The sequence below is a fragment of the Culex pipiens genome, chromosome 1 (genome assembly GCF_016801865.2).
Source record: "Culex pipiens pallens isolate TS chromosome 1, TS_CPP_V2, whole genome shotgun sequence".
Taxonomy (NCBI): Eukaryota; Metazoa; Arthropoda; class Insecta; order Diptera; family Culicidae; genus Culex; species Culex pipiens.
In genome coordinates, this window is record NC_068937.1 from 122,019,929 (window position 1) to 122,038,999 (window position 19,071).

The 19,071-nt window shown below is 46.0% G+C and overlaps 1 protein-coding gene across 9 annotated transcripts in view; it reads left to right on the forward strand.

Moving 5' to 3' along the window:
- Positions 1 to 19,071, forward strand: part of LOC120423831 (RNA-binding protein Pasilla) — a 45,458-nt gene that overhangs the window by 12,333 nt on the left and 14,054 nt on the right. For 2 of the 9 annotated variants that reach the window (XM_052706330.1, XM_052706322.1), the window contains exons 1-3: positions 650 to 785; positions 7,224 to 8,541; positions 17,000 to 17,089. The exons of 1 other annotated variant lie outside the window; for it this stretch is intronic. In XM_052706330.1, coding sequence (XP_052562290.1) covers positions 7,881 to 8,541; positions 17,000 to 17,089 — 751 coding nt within the window. In that variant the 5' untranslated portion in view covers positions 650 to 785; positions 7,224 to 7,880. Of the gene's footprint in view, positions 1 to 649; positions 786 to 3,388; positions 3,612 to 3,777; positions 3,848 to 7,223; positions 8,542 to 16,999; positions 17,090 to 19,071 lie in introns of those variants that run through there. 6 more of the 9 variants (XM_052706324.1, XM_052706323.1, XM_052706325.1 and 3 more) reach the window with 6 other exon arrangements.

Below are 19,071 nucleotides of genomic sequence, written 5' to 3' on the forward strand. Positions count from 1 at the left end.
CAGAGTGTTTATTTCGCTGCTGCAGCGGACACACGAGAGCGACCCCTGGGTTTTCATAGGTTGGGGGGACAGGGCATGTCCCGGGTGCTGCGCTGCTGACAACTCTACTGCTGCTGCCGATGTTGTTACACAATATGTGGAAAAAAAGAAAAACGCAAAACAACTCACCTCTCGCGAGCACACACAAGCAAAGCCAGTTATGACAGCTCGATGAGAACCACCTGAGCGACTGCTGCATACCATTACATAAAAAATCTCTCCAACTGGTACGAACAAATACTCTCTGGAGAATGCGTCAAAAGGTCTCTCCCGCCTCCAGCTGATGCGACCGCACCACTACAAAAAGAGAGAGTGAGTTCCACTGACAGTAGCGCAGCGTGAGCGTGAGCGACCCCGCAGAGAGCGAGAGTTTGTTGCGGTGGCGGCGCGGCCTACTACGCCAGGGCATGTGTCGTGTCATCGTCGTGTCGTCTCGAGTCCGGGAATCCAGCGTCAGAGTCCTCGCGCGTTACCGTCCGGAACGGTTGTCACAGGTTCGGTTGTCCCCGGATAGCCGTCCGACCCCTCCGATTAGGTCGACATCACATCGTGTCGTATCGCGTGTGTCTGTGTTTATCAATTTGCATCTCTCACACCGCGTCTTCAAAGGCTGAAAGCAAACCGACGACGCTGGGACGACTTCAGTTTCAGTTTTCCATCGGTCACCAAAACACTGCAGAGTCGGTTCCAAGCGCGTGTCGTGTCACATCACCTCGTCGTCCGTCTCTCCTCATAAAACCCATACTGTAAGAGCGCAACTCCCAGCGCCAGCGTGTGCCGCAGTGTGTGGGACTACTGGGGTGCCCAAGGTGGTTCTGGACTTGCTCCCGGGGTTCCGGATTGAGAACAGCAAAAAAAAGTGTGTGTGCCTTTGGGACCGGAACTCCCCGGTGCGTGATTAGTGCGTGAGTGCGTGATGACGTCCTCGACTGTGTCGACGTCAGCAGTTTCGCAGTAGGCTGGCAGTGCGAGTCGGAAATCGATAACCAAGTGCCTGTTCTGGTGCCCTGAGTTCTTGAGAACAGTACGCAGTTCTGAGAAAAAATAGTAACGAGCCTTGCAGGAATACCTCGCGATACCATGCCTTCGTTAATCCCCTTAAAAACCTGAACCATCTGTATAATTCATTGATTGCCGCATTTATTTAGTACACACATTACCATAACCTACAAAAGGAAACAACCTCGCAGGGGGAGCTCATTCTCCAGCACGCGCTCTACCCACCTGCGAGACCACTCACTCCCTCGTTGTAACTCAGCGCAGAATCCTGTCATCCTACCGCTGTGTGTGTGGGAGTTCTTTACCTCCCACACACATCTTCCTCCCATCCTACATCTGCGTAGTGTGCCACCAGGCAACTGTGCCAACGTGTCGTCCTCTGCCTTTTGGTGACGCCACGCGAGTGCCCGGTGTCAAGGTGTGGTTGTCGGAACTCACCCGGCTACGACCGAACACGTGCCTGCTGAGTGACCTCTCCGGTTCGCACGTGTCCTCCTGCGACCCCGTTGTGTGTGTACCTACCCCGAAAAAAGGAGGCCAACCAAAGTCAGCTGTTTTTCTCTCTACAGTGTGCTGCTGACATAACCGCACACGCCATTGTCGTTGAGGAGACGACGAGGGTGAGTGCCGTGTTCTTCGAAGGGTTGTTCGTCCACCAGCGCGAAAGGTCATCGCAGCAGTGCGTGGCCCAGATACCCCCGTGATAACAGGCCCAAAATAACCCCCGAAACGATTAGACGCGGCCTGGTGCGCGCAGCCATTTCTTCTAATTGCGTCAACGAGTTGTGTTGTTCGAGCCGAAAACAACGCGCGATAAGGCCAACGTTCATGTCACCGAGACGAACAAGTGTGGTACCGCTCGCGTTCTTATCAACCGGAACGGCTCCGAAAGCTCCGCTCGCGATTGACTGTTTCGAGTCGCGCGATTGACTAGTTGACAAGGCTGGACAGAACACGTTGACATTATTGACAGAACGTACTTACCTGATTGATTTTCTCCGCCGACCTGCACTTACCTGCTTGAATTTGTCAAACATGAGCAAGTTGAATGCTTCAATCCTTGATTCCGACGTCCGTGCTAGGGAATCCAATCTTGACTTCTTGCATCATACACCCCCAAGGGTAGCGCACTCTCAAAACAATGCACTAACCAACTATTACATCTCACTTCCTGATCTGCCCCGTTTTCAGTTTCGCCCCGGCGAAACCATTGAAGCGGAAAAGTATCGCTTTTGCTCTCGCTAATTGGAGGGTGTTTCAGTGGGCAGCGCAGCGCGCGTTGAGTGAAGAAGCACGAACGAACGGACGCTTGCCGATGATGGAGCGTTAGTGTCACGTGTCGACGACGCGGGGGCGTACTCTGATCAACGCGAGATAAGCACGGTTCTGCACGAGAATCCTTCACATGAATCAACTCTCCCGAGGGCGTTTATTAGAGTCAGGAGGGTTTGTTGTTCAGAGTGATAAACCGCAAACCGCGGCACACTGGTGAAGCATGACAGCGTTTGGCTTTTCCGGGAGGGGCCGTAAAGTGGCGGAATTTGAACTAAATTTTCACTAGAGGAAGTGTAGCAAATTCTGTTCAAAATGTTTCCGTGATTTTGATTCTGAAATCACAGAAATTATTATTTGACTTTTTGACAGATTCACTTAAAAACTTACCCTCAAAATAACTGCTCCGTTTATTTGAAAAAAATCTTCACTTACCTGCATGTTCAATTACTCTGTAGACGTAAGTAAGTACTTAAAAGTTGACGTCCGTGATAGGGAACCAAATGGCGACTTCAGTTGATTCAATAAATGTAAACAAAACTACAGCACTCCACGGTACCGAAGGCTTTTGTGTTTCGTGCCGCAAAGCTTAGCGGTGACACGAAGTAAAATCACGTGCATAACCACCCGGTCGCGCAATTTGCCTCCTTCTTACGGCAGCGGCAAGCGCCCCTAATTGGAAATCGATAGCTGTAAGCCCAAAAAACGCCATAAAATTGACACTTGTTTGTCAGTACACGGGTGCACCACACCAAGTGGTTCTCGAGCTCCCTATGCTGTCAGTGGTGGCACCGAGTGCTGTCAGCAGCTCCACGCATATGGTACGGCGAGCCAGCAGCAACTGGCTCCCTCCACCTCCTCCTCTTTCTCCTTTGACACACTACTTAGCGTATAGTCAGAGTGCGATCCAGCAAACAGCGACGACGACGACGACGACCAAGTCGCGCGCACAAATAATACGAAAAGGAGGAAAAAAAAATATGTGTGTGAGTATGGGACAAACTAAGCCGCGCCGCTGACTGCCGACTGACTGGGCTGTGACTGGCGGGTTGGCTGGCTGACTCGGCAGCCGAGAGTGTCAGTTTCAGTCCAATATCGGTCGTGAATAGAAATAGACAAAAACGGGCGACGCGGCGCGCAACTGATTGCACGGTTAGTCGAAAAGACGAAACAGGAAGTCCCTGACAGAGAGGGAACTGCCCAGGCTTCCAGACATTCCATCTCTGCTGCTGGAAGCGGAACGCGTGCACGTTCCATCTGTCACCCAACTGTCAAAGCAAACCGCGTTTCGCGTCAGAACGGTAAACACTGCAGCGCTTCCAGAGTTTGGCAGTGTGCGTGTGTGTGAGATTGTGTAGGAGTGTGCGCGAGTGAGTGTGTGTGTGTGTGTGTGTTTGTAAAATCGATAGCCATTGTTTACTGTTGACGCTTGTGTTTACTTTGACACGTTGTCATCTTTCGTTAAAGCGCGAAGAGGAAGCTGTACCAGACGCAGCGTAGAGGATGGATTCTCAGCTACTGGAGCTGTTTCTAAGATGTGAGTCAGGCCTGTCCCTTTCTCAAGGGTTTGTGTTCTCGGGTGACATTTGTCGAAACGATGCGGTGTTGTAAGCAGTTCACGTTTCATACCTGGTTCGTTGGTCAATCCAACTCCCCAACCAACTGTTTATACAAACGACCTTTTTCTGTGTCCCACATTGTTGTCACATGTATTTATCTCGCGATTGTGACAGCGCGTTCGCACAAAAAACGCAGTCTAATAACTTTAACAATGATGGTCTAATCACGTTGGACGCGTCGGTCTGTAAAATTGATCATTTCCCTGTTTTGCGCCACATCGAAAGCGCGCGATAATGACTTCCGCTTCGTGGCACTTCCGAACTCTCTTGCTCTCTAGAATGCACAATTGTTCTCCAAATTCCAGTCCAACACTTGCCACAGGCGCTCTCAATCGCATGTGCGGTTCATTCGGCCATGTTTCCGAAAGTATTTAGGCCCCTAACCTTCCTCCTGGTGTTGCGGTCACTCGCTGGAAACTGGTTCCATTAATTATCATTAGCTGCGATTTTTTCCCCTTCAATCCCCCGCCAAATCGCGCTCCGTGGATATTTATGACCAGGACTGTAGTGTTTTAATAACATTAGCCGAAAAAAACTTCTCTCTGCCGCTACACACCGGACTGGATTCAAATTTCGACAGAGAGTCCTAATCTGAAACCTCTTCATTTTTTATTTGAATATTCAAATTAGCTTCGATGACCAAATCGAAAACCAGTATTGCGCGCGCTTGTGACTCTTCTTCTCACTGCGTGTGTATGCGTATGACATCGTCTCGTGTAATCTTTCACTCCGCCGCTGCGCGACATATACATATGGAACACATTCGACTCCGAAAAAAAACAAGCTCTCCTCCAATCGGGGACACGCCAGTATAATAATCTGGAAAAGTTTTGAAATTCTTAGTGCCAGATCGTCATCGTCGCCACCGCAGCCGGTAATGGGCGAGATTAATTTTGTAATAAATTAAACATGACCCAGCGACTAGGCGGCAGAGACTCGATGCTGCTGACCCAATAGCATATTCATTGGTGGCTATGTCGTCGCTTAACCTAGCTAGCTCGAGTGGCTGCAGCGGATTCTGACTGGTAGAGGTTCCGTAATTCCAATCGAAATTACGGAAACTCGTTTGACAAAAATATTATTGACTGGTTGACAGATTGACAGAATCACTTTCAAACTTGCACCTGCATTTCACTTCACTTACCTGTCCAGGATCACGATAACAGCCGCTGCACTTACCTGCTTTGCAAATTGTACCCTTAATCGCATAAGAGGTACCTCGATATCGACGTCTGTGATCGGGAACTTCGTCAAACGCAACCACTGCAAAGTGCCAAGTTTACTTCACGCCGTTTAGTGATCGCTACTGTACTGCTGTGCCACATGTGCAAAACACCTAGAAAACCCCCCTTCCCCCATTTTTCCCATATCAGCTTTTGCCTCGTGATGACATCGTCATCGTTTGTCGTAATGTCAAGCTCGTTGCGTCGCAACAAAAAAGATACAGAGAACAACACGATCTCCTTGAAACCGCTTAGATGTTCTTAACCAAACGCAGAGACACACACAGACAAACCGTATTTGATTCATACTTGGCGAGGAAACAAAATCAGCAAACAGCAGTGTGTAGTAAACACGTTTCGTTCCTCACATCTCTCTAGCTCGCTAGCCAGTATTTTGCAACTCATCTGCGTGACACTGTTGTGTTGTTCCGAGTTTTGTTTTTTTTTTTTTTGTTCTTTCTGTTGGTTGTTTTCGTAGTGCGTTCGTCATCTGGTTTTTAAGTTAGACTCCTTTTGATTAATTCATTAAGTGATGTCTGTCGTTCTTATTTTGTTCACTCTGGCATAACGCTTATCTCTTTGACTAGAAAGAGTGAATCGACTAATCGCCGGCTTGTTAGCGACTGGTGTCAAGTCGTCATTTGAACCACTGACCACTATCGCTGTGCGTTCTTGCCAGTCGAGTTCCGGACAACCCCGAAATGTCAAAACACACACACACACACACATCTCTCTTTAGTTCGTATTCTAATCGCGCTGCCAGCCACACACAGTGTTGCCATCTATAACCACAAACCACAGAGTAATCCAGAGGGAGCAGTCCGAACAAAAGTCATCGAATTTTGTGGCTGCGTTACGAGCCTACCCTTTGGTATCGTAGCTGCGTTATGCGTTTCCTAATGAATATTTTCATCATAGTAAACTCAGGTTTTTTTTTAGATTTGTTTGTTTTGACCAGTTCTGAGCATGGAATGGCATAGATTTAAAAATTGTCAAATCTCTTTAGAACATTTAAAAGAAGTTGGGGAGCTGTAAACTTCACCTCAAGTGAAGTTTTTGGGATCTTCGTGATGAACCTTTTAATCAGTTGGAGTACGTCCAAGGGGTTAATTAATCCTCCTCATAACGCTGAAGTTTACAATTAATCAAAAACTCCGTTGGACCAGCTCAGCTGAACCAAAATAGTCGACTGAAATTGTGCTAGGACTGTTGGATGTTGCTTCCATCCTAACAGCACTGGACCTATGCGAACTTCAACCCGGTAGCCATGAACGGCAGCGGTGGAAAACTGCAGGCACTGGGTCAATGCTTCAATTCAACCCAGTATGGGGATTATAAATTAAAGTAAAGCAAAAATCTTCCATCGACACATATATTTCTGGTATGGTCCGTTACTCCCCAAAGAAATTAATTAGAAATATTAAATTGGTAAATTCGACAATCTGCTCTTTTGTCCACAACAAAGCGTACGGTCACATCGGTAAACTGTATGTTTCGACTTCAACTTCACGACTTCACCAGTGCGAACCGCAACAGCTCCAGAAATATTCTTCAAAATATTCGCACACACAGCCAACGCCCTGAAATTACCACATGCATTCTTTAGGTTTTTTAAAACCATCAGAAAATTCACATTGTTGATTTTGAAAATGTGAAAAAATTTGACAGCTTATAGAAAAGTCAACAGAACCTAAGAGCTCTTAGATCGGAACGCTTGAAAAAAGTAACGCTCAAATGTCAGTTTGCCTCGAGCGTTACGACAACCAAAAGTTTTGCTGAAGGGGGGATGTACCACGATGTACCGCGTAACGCAACCATAAATCAAATGCCAGTGCGCCCTCTGGATTACTCTGTGCACAAACACAGTGCAAAGTGCTGCCGCTGTGACACTCACGCATCTGTCACGACAACCACCACTACTACCGTCCGCTCCGCTCGCTCCATAATAGCAAAATCAACAACAAACCAAAGCCAAACCGGTAACACCACCCGTCTCAATATTAATGATATTTCTCTTCTACCAACTGTTCTCTCCTTTTTCCCTTCTCTTTTCTTCGATTGAACGATTTAGGATAAACACGTAAACAAAACCAAACAAACAAAAAGTTCCAAAACCAAGCCGTTTTTGATGTTTAGAACATGAAGTTTTCCTAATGCCGCGCGGTACAAAATCTAGCGAAACACAAGTCCAGTTTTAACCATTCCAAAACAATCACGCGTCAAAATCTAAGTAAAGAGAAAAAAAAAGTAATCCGTTTAACTATGGAAACAAATGGTGACAGTGTGTGAGTGTGTCGTATTTTCGTACCTACCAATACTATCGCATGCAGTCCCAAAAACGAAACCGGGAACAATAGCGAGCGACATCTTAACTACATAACGACCGGTCTGAATGTTACTAGTATGGATCACTGTTGATAACAAATGCGGAAACGTCTTAACCTAACTACAACACAAATCTTGCACATTCCTCAAGAAACGTTCTCCACATCACATCGCCGGAAGTAGCAGTCTGGTGCAAAGCTGCACATTAGCATAAAACGCCACAGAAATTGAAAAAAAGTGCAATTATAGTGTCTTTCTGAGAATATACATGGAATCAAAAGTCGGGATAAGTTATTAGCAAACAGTCGTTTTATAACCGTTGTTCGGATTCAACCCTCGCTTCCTGCTCTTTTGGCCGGGCACCTGCACGTCCAGGTTCCACCGCAATCACAAAGGATTTCCAATGTTAAATAGCCAACAGCAATCGCCAGCAGCCTCACAGCAGCAACAACAACACCAAATTCATCACCAACAGCAGCAGCCCACGCCAAACAATCGATCGCCGGATCAAAGCAATGCCGGCCATAGCTATTTCATCTTCGACGAACTAAGTTCGGCCCTGGCCGCCGAACGGAACAACAATACCGGTGCGAAATCGCAAAACCTGGTCCTGGCGTCCGCCGCCGGCAATAATGATAGTATCATTGCCAAGATTAACCAGATTAACAGTACGCATCACAGTGCTGCCAGTGCAGGCCGAACAGCAAACACCGGCTCAGGAACCGGACTGTCCTCTCCGTCATCCACTGGTGGTGCCTCCTCTCAAACTTCCGTTTCATCCGTGTCCTCGTCAAGCGGCACCGGTGGAGGAGCCATGTCTCAGCAACAACAGCAACAACACCATCAAATCATGTCCGCACTGGCACAGCAAAAGTCACAATTCAGCCAACGCTACCCGTATGGCAACACTGCCACCAATGCTAGCACTGCTGCCAGTCAAACATTCCAGCAGAGCCAACAGACTGCATTCTCACAATTTGGCGCGTACGGTGTCCAGTCGCAGCCTACTACGCTGCTCCAACAATCTCAGCAGACATCCGCGCTGCAGCAGAAGACTGGTTTCGGTGAGTTGTCACTCTCAAAAACAAAACCAATTAAAACCACCACCACCACCAAAAATAAAAACAATGCTATTCTAGTGTTCTCGCAAGTCAACACACACACACACACCACCCACCGCATGCTTTGTTCATGTTCGTGCTTGTGTGTTCTCGCCATCGAATCTCGTTGCCTGACGTTGCACCTGTGCGCTTATCTCTCTATACTCACCACGACGAGCCGCCATCATCTCATCGCTGGAATTCACCACAAAACTACCACCACATTGTACCAAATCATAATACCAAAACCTCACCACCAGTTAGCGGTACTAGTGCCTAAACGAGTGTTACTCAATAAATTCACCATCAATCAAACCATCACCACCACCAACACAACTGTCGCCATTTGTTTACCAACAAACTGAAAAATTAATATTTTTACGTTGCCTGTGTTTTGCTTAGTTCACCACCTTATTATTTTCTTTTGTTTACGGCAAGAGCGATAACTGTCATCTTCTAAAATCGTACGAGAACCAAACAACCAGAAAATAGATCCTAGAACGCAGCATTACATTCCCATATTCACCACTTCTCTATTAATTCCTCCTCCCAAACGAATCTAATCCAGCGCAAACCGCTGAGGGTATTCTACTCGTTTATATATTCTATATTATCACACCCATATCGTGCAATCCTGCGACCATCAATATTCACCACACTTTCAAAGGCATAGTTGGTTTTCCGCAAGTAAGCAAGCAAGGCTGATCCGAAACAACATTTCTAGCAACACTGCATCACGGTTAGTCGCCATTATGGCGTCAAATGTCAAATCAATTTTTGGAATGCCCACCGATGCTATAAAGAGAGGAAATTTTGCGTAAACAAACGACAAGCTTAACCTTTTTCGTTCGAAGCAAAACAAAACAAAAAGCTGTGAAGAAGGTCACCAAATGCCAGCAAAAGCAGATCGCATCATAAATATTCCGCCACCACCGCAGATGGGCGTGATCTTGTTTGTTTATCTGCCGCCTCCAGGGCCAAAGTGGCTTTTGATCCAAACCAGATATTTTCTCCCCTAGTAAGTCGCTTTCCGGTCAGTTCGTTATCATATTATTATGCACGTCGAGTGAAAGGAGGAAGCTTCCCGCTCAAAAGTTGGGCCAAATTAATCGAATCCCACATAAGCCAAAAAAGCGAAAATTTCGTAGTGGTTTTACGACCACCCTGACTTCGATAACTGACCCCTCAGATTTGGTTTCGAATCCGTTTCCGCACTGGCTTACCGCTAGATGCTGGGGTGACTTTATGGGTCTTTGTTGAAGATTACCCAAACAAAGGAAGGGACGCCGCACGCACTTTGTCGCGCTTGATGGGCCCTTTATCGGCGAGTTTTATGAATCGCCATAATGGCGACCGATGTCATTATTTTGACATGGCAGATTTTTTTTTTTAATTTATGGCATCCTTTCGACCCCCACAAACGTGGTCAACATTGACTGACATCAATACACATTTAAAGATATCGATTTCCATCAAAGTAGTCAACTGGCCTACTGGTACTTGTTGCCCACGCGGCGTCTTCTTCGAGGTATCCCCGTCGCGGCGCTGCCCAGCTGCTGCACATCAATTGGAACCAATCTATTTTTATTGTCCAAGCTAATGATCTTTAATATCGCCTCCACTATCCGGTGTCCGGCGCAACGAAATGTTTGCATTTCGGGTGGGGAAAGTTCGATAGAGTTATCTCGCAACGCCTTAAACGTCATATTCGCCATAATGGCGGTTCTGTGAAACTCATTCCAAGGGTTTTAACGTCAAAATGCCATAATAAAAAAAATACAAGGAAATGTTAAAACTAATCATCTAAGTTCCTCAAATATATTTTCCTTGGACGCTCACGTGTTCACCGATTGAGAAACCATCTAAAAACGGACGTCTTTCGACAGTCGTCAAAAGACCAAAACCATATTGTGCATATTATTGATCGCAAACTGGCGACAACGCCGACGACGGCAACGAACAGCCATAATGAGGGAATGAAATTGATTACTGTATTTTGTGTGAGGCGTCTTCCCTCCCTTCCCTCTCGTCTTGGTCGTATGAAAAATTCGGCCTGGACAAAGAGATGACGACGACGAGAATTGATAGCCGACTGAAGCCATACGCACTGAGTCGGAATGACGTCACAGCGACTGACAGCGTCATCGCGCTCACTATATCACGTGCGAAATGATTCTGCGAAATACATGGCAATCGTCTTCAGGCTTCGTTCCAGCCACATCTTTAACGGAGAAATTCCATTTCGTTACGCAGCTGTCAAAAGTGTCATAATGGCGGATGCCATAAAATTCAATTTTGATCCTTTGTAAACTATGTAAAAAGTACAACATGTGACTGTTTGATAACTCTATCGTCACCAATTCTCAACATTCCTCTTCCCAGTGCGGAACGGAAACAATTTCTGCGACTAATTGGGTCGTCTAAATGTTGAAAGCAGTCTGACGACAGAAGATTAGTCCCGCGAAGCTTTTGTGTGGCGTAACGTCGATGGCGACGCCGTCGAAGAAGCGATGAAAAGGAAGGTCATTAGTTGGAGCCTTCTTCGCAAGGTGCGGAACACCGCCACCACCCTTTTGAAAGCTGTCAGGGACTCGAAGGCTTAAAAAAGAGGCGAAAGAAAAAGTGTGTGGCACTAGATAATGGAAAACTTTGACGGATTGGGTGCAAAGTGGCAGCGCTTTTGATGTGTTCCCACCTAAGCAGTCGACCGTGGGCGCTTGACAGATGGTGGACTTAACTAAAGCTTTGTAAAAGTTTTGCAAAAAATGTTTGCAAATGTCAAATGGTAAAACTTTCATTCAGAATTCAACCCTGAATGACCCAATTTAGGACCGGTCAACTACAGAAATCAATCCTTTCGGCCCCTGAACAGATTGACTTTCCATTTTGCACGTTCCTGATGGAATAATAAACAAACATACCGGGGAAAACCAACAACGTTACGCCCGAGAGGACATATATCTAGGAATCCTGTGAAATTGATTACCCTGTCCTATTTGTGTCGGATCGACCGTCTGTCACTGACAGTCGCAGTGGTGACGAAAGGGAGCGCTCCGGTATGGAAACGTTTGCCATAATGCCAAAAAAATCCGTAATCAGTCAAAAGACGCCAACGCGCCATAATGGCGCATGCCATAAAAAGTATTATGCACCTCCAACGAGATCCCAATTAGCGGAAACAAGCGGGAGTTCATGTAACAACTCCACGGGGAAAAGCAGCTTAAATTTACAATCCTTGCCGCTGATTGGCATTCCATGGCTGCCTTTGAAGCCCCGTCAGTGGCGTTTCCGGGGAGTCGGAGGGCGCAACGGCACGCGCGCGCTCGTTCATGTAATCACGTGTCAAATTCCGGGATGTGTCGGTTTGGTGGAGCTTGCGAAAGCGCCGCAAACCTGCCAGGGGAAAGGTGAGAGAAAGATAGGGAAGCGAGAGAGCGAGCGAGATTACAGGCGAGAGAAAAACAGCAAAACAACAGCATTGCAAAAGTAGGCCACGAGTTCGAAGGGCACATGTCGCTACTAACACAGTAGCAAGCGGTGCGATGCCGTAGGCGCCTTCCACCCAGCAGTGAGTGACCGCAGTCACTCACGCTTCCCACTTTGGTGAAAAACACAACTCTAAGTTTTCCCAAAGAGAGCGCCCCGTTCTCTCACCACCTGAAGGGGCGCATGTGCTTCACAGGGTGGAACTCAACGCCGAGTTCCGACCCGATGGAATCTCAAATCAGCTGCAACGCGACGCCAAGAAGGTCGCGTCAAAGCAAGCCAGCGGTGATATTTGCCCGAAGGGGGTTTTCTGTTTTATGTAATGCGCCCTTGGTTTCGGGGGAGGCGAGGGCGCAAGGCGCAAGGGGCGCTAGCGACGGATATGTCAAACAACTGCAAAACTAGGTTGAACTGACCTGGCACTAGAACAACTCCACCCTCCCTCCCGAGCGATGATAGTGTGTGCAGTGCAGAGGTTTCTTCACTGCGCCAGAGTGCGCCTTTCCGTTACCATAATGCCGGCTGTCAAAATCAGTGCCCAAAAATGGTGACCTTTCACCTTAAGTGGGAGGACTCGCACATGTTCTAGATCGAAATTCTTCTTCTTTGTGCAAGACGATTGCCAGAACTCCTCCCAAACGGAGAGGGATAATCAAATTTCCGCCGCGGATATGCCCGGAAAATACCACAACAATATTGATAGAGATTTGGGTTGATTTATTTCCTCATTTAATTAGGGCTGATTCTTGCCATGTCTCGAAATCGGAGTAGCGGCTAAATATTCGCGACGAAATTAATAATCCGAAAAAAATATTTGGGTTTTAATAAAGTCAGTTCTGTCAGCACAACATTGATTGCAGGTTTTTTTATGGTAGTCGACATTATGGCATTTATCTGTCATCCTGCGTCTTCTGTAACTAGTTAACGACACATCTTGATATTTCTCTATAGAGCTTGGAGGTTCTTGGAAAAAGTGAACTAAATTCATTCATTGAACAGCTTCCCCCGTACTTCCGACCACGCTCGTTGATGACAGCAGCAGGGAGCCTATCTTGTTATGTCAACTTTTTCTCCCTCTTTGATCCGCGGAACTTCTCGGTTGCGCGAAGCCCAACTCACTTTTTCTTTCTTTTCTCCTAGACTTTTTATGGGTTCGATGAGTTCTCGAGAACATCACCCGCTCTCGGATGCGGAAGAAAGTGAAAGCAAAAGTAATAAAATTACGCAACGATGTGATTGAGACTGTGTCGGTCCTTTTTCTTTCTTTCTTGAGTGGAGGAAGATGCTGTGACAGGACCCGGAACTGGGTCGACGACAAAAAGTTTTTCTTTTTTGCTTTCTTGTTTAATCGCGGCGTTGTTCGCGGTGGTGTGGTTTCCTGTTTTATGGCGACAGCGTTGGTTTTTTATGGGGAAAAGTTTGCGAATTACGTTGATAAGGTCGGGTGCCGATGATAAACTTCGCTTGCTGGCGTCAAACCGGTGGATAATTGGCTACGTAAGTGCTTTTATAAAAGTTGACCGGACGCCATTATGGCACCGGCTGTCATCGTGACGTTTGCGTTATGGCTAGCAGCAGAACTTATGAATTTGGCTCAGATCGACTGGAATTCGACCTGCTGGTCTACTTTCTGTTTTCCGGTCACCGAATAACAACGATTGACACGTGCAATTTGTGTTGGCCATTAGCAAAAACCAGGTGTGTTTATTATTTTTTCACATGGCATAATTTGGCAGTTTCACTGAACGGCGGCACGATGGTTTATTTAATTATCGAAGTGCCCCTCGTTGCGTCGCTTTGCCGGTGTTGTACCCCTCGACCACTTTGTTGAGCGTGCCAACAACACAGACACATGATTAGTGTGCTGGTGTCTGTGCGAAAAAAAGGTTTTCTGCGCTTTTCCTTTCGCGTTCACCAAGCGCGAACAATAACAACAAACCACAAAACAGAAACAATTTGCACTCTCGTTGGCTGGACATTGCAGCGTGCCGACAGAGTTGGTGAATGAATTTATGCTTTTCCGCTCGGTTAACAACTTAATAAAGCATGTTATGATTCGTTGTTAATTGCAATCGAACCGTACACGCAAAAGAACAAAACGGCACTTGGCACAAATGTGGTACTTGAAATTGGGTCACCAATTCGTGGGAGCACGGCTTGTCATCCAATCATAATATTTACCTTTTTCTGATAGGAATGGGGGTGTTGTTCTACCGTGGGTAAATAAAAAAAACTGGCAACACGGGAGATTGACGCTTTGCCATAATGGCGCATGGCATTAGAGCTTTAATGCTATAACTTTACAGTAGAATTCTGCCACAAACCAGTGACGTTTCAACAACAATTAACTAAATGCCATGCTGACCACAAATGTCGCCATAAATTTCCGAAAATTTTCAAATTTCGCTGTTTCCTAGCCAACACACCTCAAACTTGGCTCAGGTGTGTGCTATTTTTACCCGCATCTTAGCCGCTCGTGCTAGCACACAAGCGAACAGACCAGAGAGGGAATGCGGGACAAACAAAGGCAGCAAAAAATAACCATCGGAACCGGACCACCGCCGGGAAGAAATATGTGAAACACTTAACCCGAGTTCGAATTCGAAGAGGTAGCAGCAGTAGATGTCGTCCGTCGTTCTGCGTAGGTGTTTGCGTAATGCTTGACCGGACCGATGAAATATTTAAGAAGTGTTATCACGGGCCGATATTTGGGTCAACTTCGGTACAGTGGAACTCGGAGCCCGGAAGAGGGTTCAGGAGCCACCGCCACGCCCAGCAAAGAGAGCGGCCAATTTATGGATATTTCGAACCTTTTTTTACAGCTGGCTGGACTTTATGAATCTTGCAGACATGGCCGCATCGTGATGGACTGCGGTTCGAAGTCCGAACCTTTATTGGCCTTTAATTTGTGCCGGAACAGAATTGACAGGTGCTTATGCTGCCGAAGATGGATACGGGTCAAGAAAGCTTTAAGGTTGACGAATCGGAACCAATCAGAGGATGAAACTGTCAATTTGGCGCTGCTGATGGGGCTGTCAAAATGCCATAATGGCTGCATGCTATAAAATCAGCACTTTTGTTTTGATTTCACTGCAGGATTCTGTAGCATTGAAAACAGCTAAACACGATTTCAACTGTCACCTGTAACAGCGATAAAAAGCAAGCTACAATCAGCGATCAGCAGGAGGACCAGGTCACGACTATCAGGGATGGTATTTTCTCATTTCCTCGCCGATGGCCGAGGGCTTTAGATATCGTCCCTCGCTCAAATCATCAAATTTTCGGCGTTCTCCCAAAACTGCATCAAGAGAGCGAAGCGAAAACGACGCCGATGAAATAGCGAGCAACGAACATACTGATGCGTAAGACGGAAAAAAATCTCTCACACAGCCAGTCCCCTCGCTCAAAAAGCAAGAGAAAGAGCAATCGTGAAATTCTCTCGCCCATAAGCCCTGTAGAAATAAGTTCATTTGTGTGCGTGAGGTCCAGTGTATGTATACAGCAATTTCGTGTGCGTGTCTCTCCGGTTGGAACGATAGTTCCATCGGAGCCAGCGATAGGGTATTTCTCGTCGATGTGATGGGCTTTCGATATTCGCGATAGCAAGCCGACCATCACTCGGCTGCGAAAGAGAAGAGAAGTTTTAAGAGACGAGGAACGCATCGAAATATGCATCAATGATAGTGCGATGGTGATGGTTTACCTACCCTGACGACTATGATACCATAATGGCCCCTCGATGATGCAAACCTTCAAAAAGAAAACGTAACAAATTCCAATCACTCAGAACGCTTTTCAAAGGTGAAATCGAAACCAGCAAGCCAAGGCCGAACTCCACACTCACTCTCGATTTCACACCTCGGCCTCGTCCCTCCCGGGAAAGATTACAGCTGGGGCGGCCACCCCGTACTACTGACCCGGGGGCCGTCAAGTGGAAAACACATGTAAAGCCGCGAAAAGTTCACGCTCGCCGGTAGCGTGAAATCGGCGCGCGCGCGAACATGATTCATCTTCTCGCCACATCACACACCACAGCCGAACCAGGGGCAAATGGGTTATTATGGAGTGTAAAATGGGAGCGATTAATTTGGCCTTACCACCCGTCACTGGTTTGCTGGATGGTTTCCGGTGAGGTTTGTCAGACAGTGGAAAGATTGACTAAGGCTTGTCAGATTGACAGAATTTTGACAGATTGACAGAATTTTGACAGATTGACAGATTTTTTACAAATTGAGAGAAATTTTTTAAGCTCTGAAATTTAAAAAGCTCATAACTCGTTACTTGAGCTCACGGAAATGATACGAAATTTTACTGCACAGACCTCTGATGCTTTTTCGTGTATTTATCTTAATCCCCTCCCACCACAACCAAGAAGAGGCACTTGAGCCGCCACCAAAGATCCGTACTGTTCAACTTATGTAAATTTGCTTGTTTATTGATTGATGCCCATTCGTTTCGCTTCCTCAGCTGGCTGAACAGCTTCCAAAAAGGCGAGATTGATTGCGCTATCCGCTATCGAATAACATTTGCATGGTTCTTGGTTTTCTTTTCCCGCTTCCGTTCCGTCCCGTCTCCTCTCCAGGGGCCGATAACTCTGCCAGAGGAACTTAATCAGAGAAAAGAACCGGATACCACCACCCGGCATTCCCGCTCGGATGTTTTCATTCTTTGCTTTTCTTGGAAGGTAACAGATGGTTCCAAACGCCGCCGGGACCACTACAAGATTGGTCGAACGAAATTGTTCTGGTTTCTGGCGTACAGGTGGGCCTCCTCGCTTCGAGAACCTGCTCTAATTACGACACCTTGCTTGTTTGCTTGCTGCCGACGTAACCCGGGGAAAACCACTCTCCCTCACTCGTTTTGTTTACTCTACACTCTGGTGTAATTTATAGCACCCATGTTTCTAATATTCCTTGTATTTTTCCTTTTCTTCCAGGTAAGTTCCCAGATGCCGTCAATGCCAAAATGATTCCATCGACCTTTCACCATCTTTCGGCACCGCCGCCTATGATCGACTTTGCCACAGGTATGCGAACCGCATTGTTGACGTTTGACAGATTGACAGCTACTGCTTTGAGTTTGTGCGCCTCGGAAAACATCTCTCAGCTAGGAAAAGATTTTCTTTATAAAAGGGAAAACCAAACATGTCGATTCATTGTACTGAGTAGGCTTGGGATAAATATCGAACAAATATTGTTCAGACAACAAGTAGACAAAACAGTGTTATAATGCATAATACTCCATTAGTACGGGCTCCTTATTCGTTTAGTAATCCGATCATAGTATTTACCTTTTTTGACAGAAGGGGCGGTGGGCAAACGGATTTCTACACCATCACTTCTGTCAAAAAGGTAAATATTATGATCTAAACCAAAGCCGGTTTTAAAATGTAAACAAGAAGTAATAGTATTTGGCGATTATCTCGGAGGCACGAAGACCAAATCTGGAGCAACATTTGAAAATGGCGCATAAGAATTTTGACAGCTAGGACTATTTTGCAAACAGTATTGACAGATGATTGACTATGCCAGATTTCCAACAAAACCAAGCTTTTCACTAAAATTTAAATTAATTCGAATTCTGAAAATTTGATTCGAATCGCATGCGAATTCCACTTCCTGTTTCTGCTTATAAAATAGATTTTTTTCAGAATTCGAATTGAACTGACTCGGATCCTGACTATTAAATTCAAATGAACTTTTTATTCCGAACCATTCTTTAAGTGTTCAAAAGGTACATCTGAAGTCCACGATATAAATTTTCAATGAATTATAAAAGTACAATTTTCGAAGCATTCCCAGTTTTCGATGCAAAAACGAAACTGGCTTCCACAATTGTAACTACGACCAGCTTAAACCAAGTTTCAATTAACTTGTCACTCAACTCTGGCTCTTCCGGAAGCGGCAATCCTCAAGCAAGTTATTGTGATTTTTGCTGCCTTGTCCGTGTACCGAGGAAAAGATGAAAAACCTGACCCGAACAGAGGGACTCGTGTAACAAGAACATTCTCGAGTGGGCTTTCAATGAAAAGCCCCCGTCGTCGTTGAAGAGGGTATCTTGTTAAGTGTGGACTAGGGAAAAAAAAGGTTTGTTTCAAACCGGCTCCCTCGCCCCACCAACACAACACAGTCTGGAATGTTATTAATGTTGGTATAAGGGTCCATTGTGATTGCGTGTCATAAAAAGATTGTGAATTGTGTCCTTTTTGCTGTTCACGGATAGACGACAGTCGACAGGTTTAGGCAGGTTGAGAAATTTGGTCCACTTGCGAACAATTTTTTTTTAAACGGAAAATCTGACTCACTTATCGACAGCGGTTCAAGGTCGACGTCTGGCCGCTGAAAACCAGTATGAGAAAAGTCATTCTAACATTAAATTGAGTAACTTCTCGTCAGAGTGTGATTCATTCTACACGATAAACTTGAATTGCTTAATTGAAGCGAAAAAAAAAACGAAAATGTATATTATATCGCGTTTCTTTCAGCAAAACAAGTGTTGACCACCGGCAGGGAATGCTGATATTTTTAGCTCTACAAGAGGGTACCAGGAGGGGAAAAACGAATAAAAAACAATAGCCTCAGCATGGTCAGAACATTCAGGCGAGCACCTTGGCAACTGCTTCAGAATCTCAGTGGAACGGATATTGGGTTATTTGAGTTTAGAGTATATATTTTAACATATGCTTTAAAGTCATCCAAGATAGTTTCTATTAGTTTACGTTGAAGTAACCGATAAAAACCGATTCAAAAAGTCGATAACCGGTTGCACCAATTCAATCGACCAATATGTTTGAGTATCATTTAGCTCACCGTTCCCCTTTTTCCCCTAATTTTCGCCGAAATCTCAGCTTACAAAAACAAAGATTGACGGCCTGGCGGATGGTTTGCGTGTTTCGGGGGGAAGGGTGCATTATAGTTTACGACGGTAGAGGAAGGCGGCTGGCCGGCAGGATTTAAGTGCACCAGAAGGTCAATATAAATTAGACGAATGGAGCTCGAGGGTAATCAC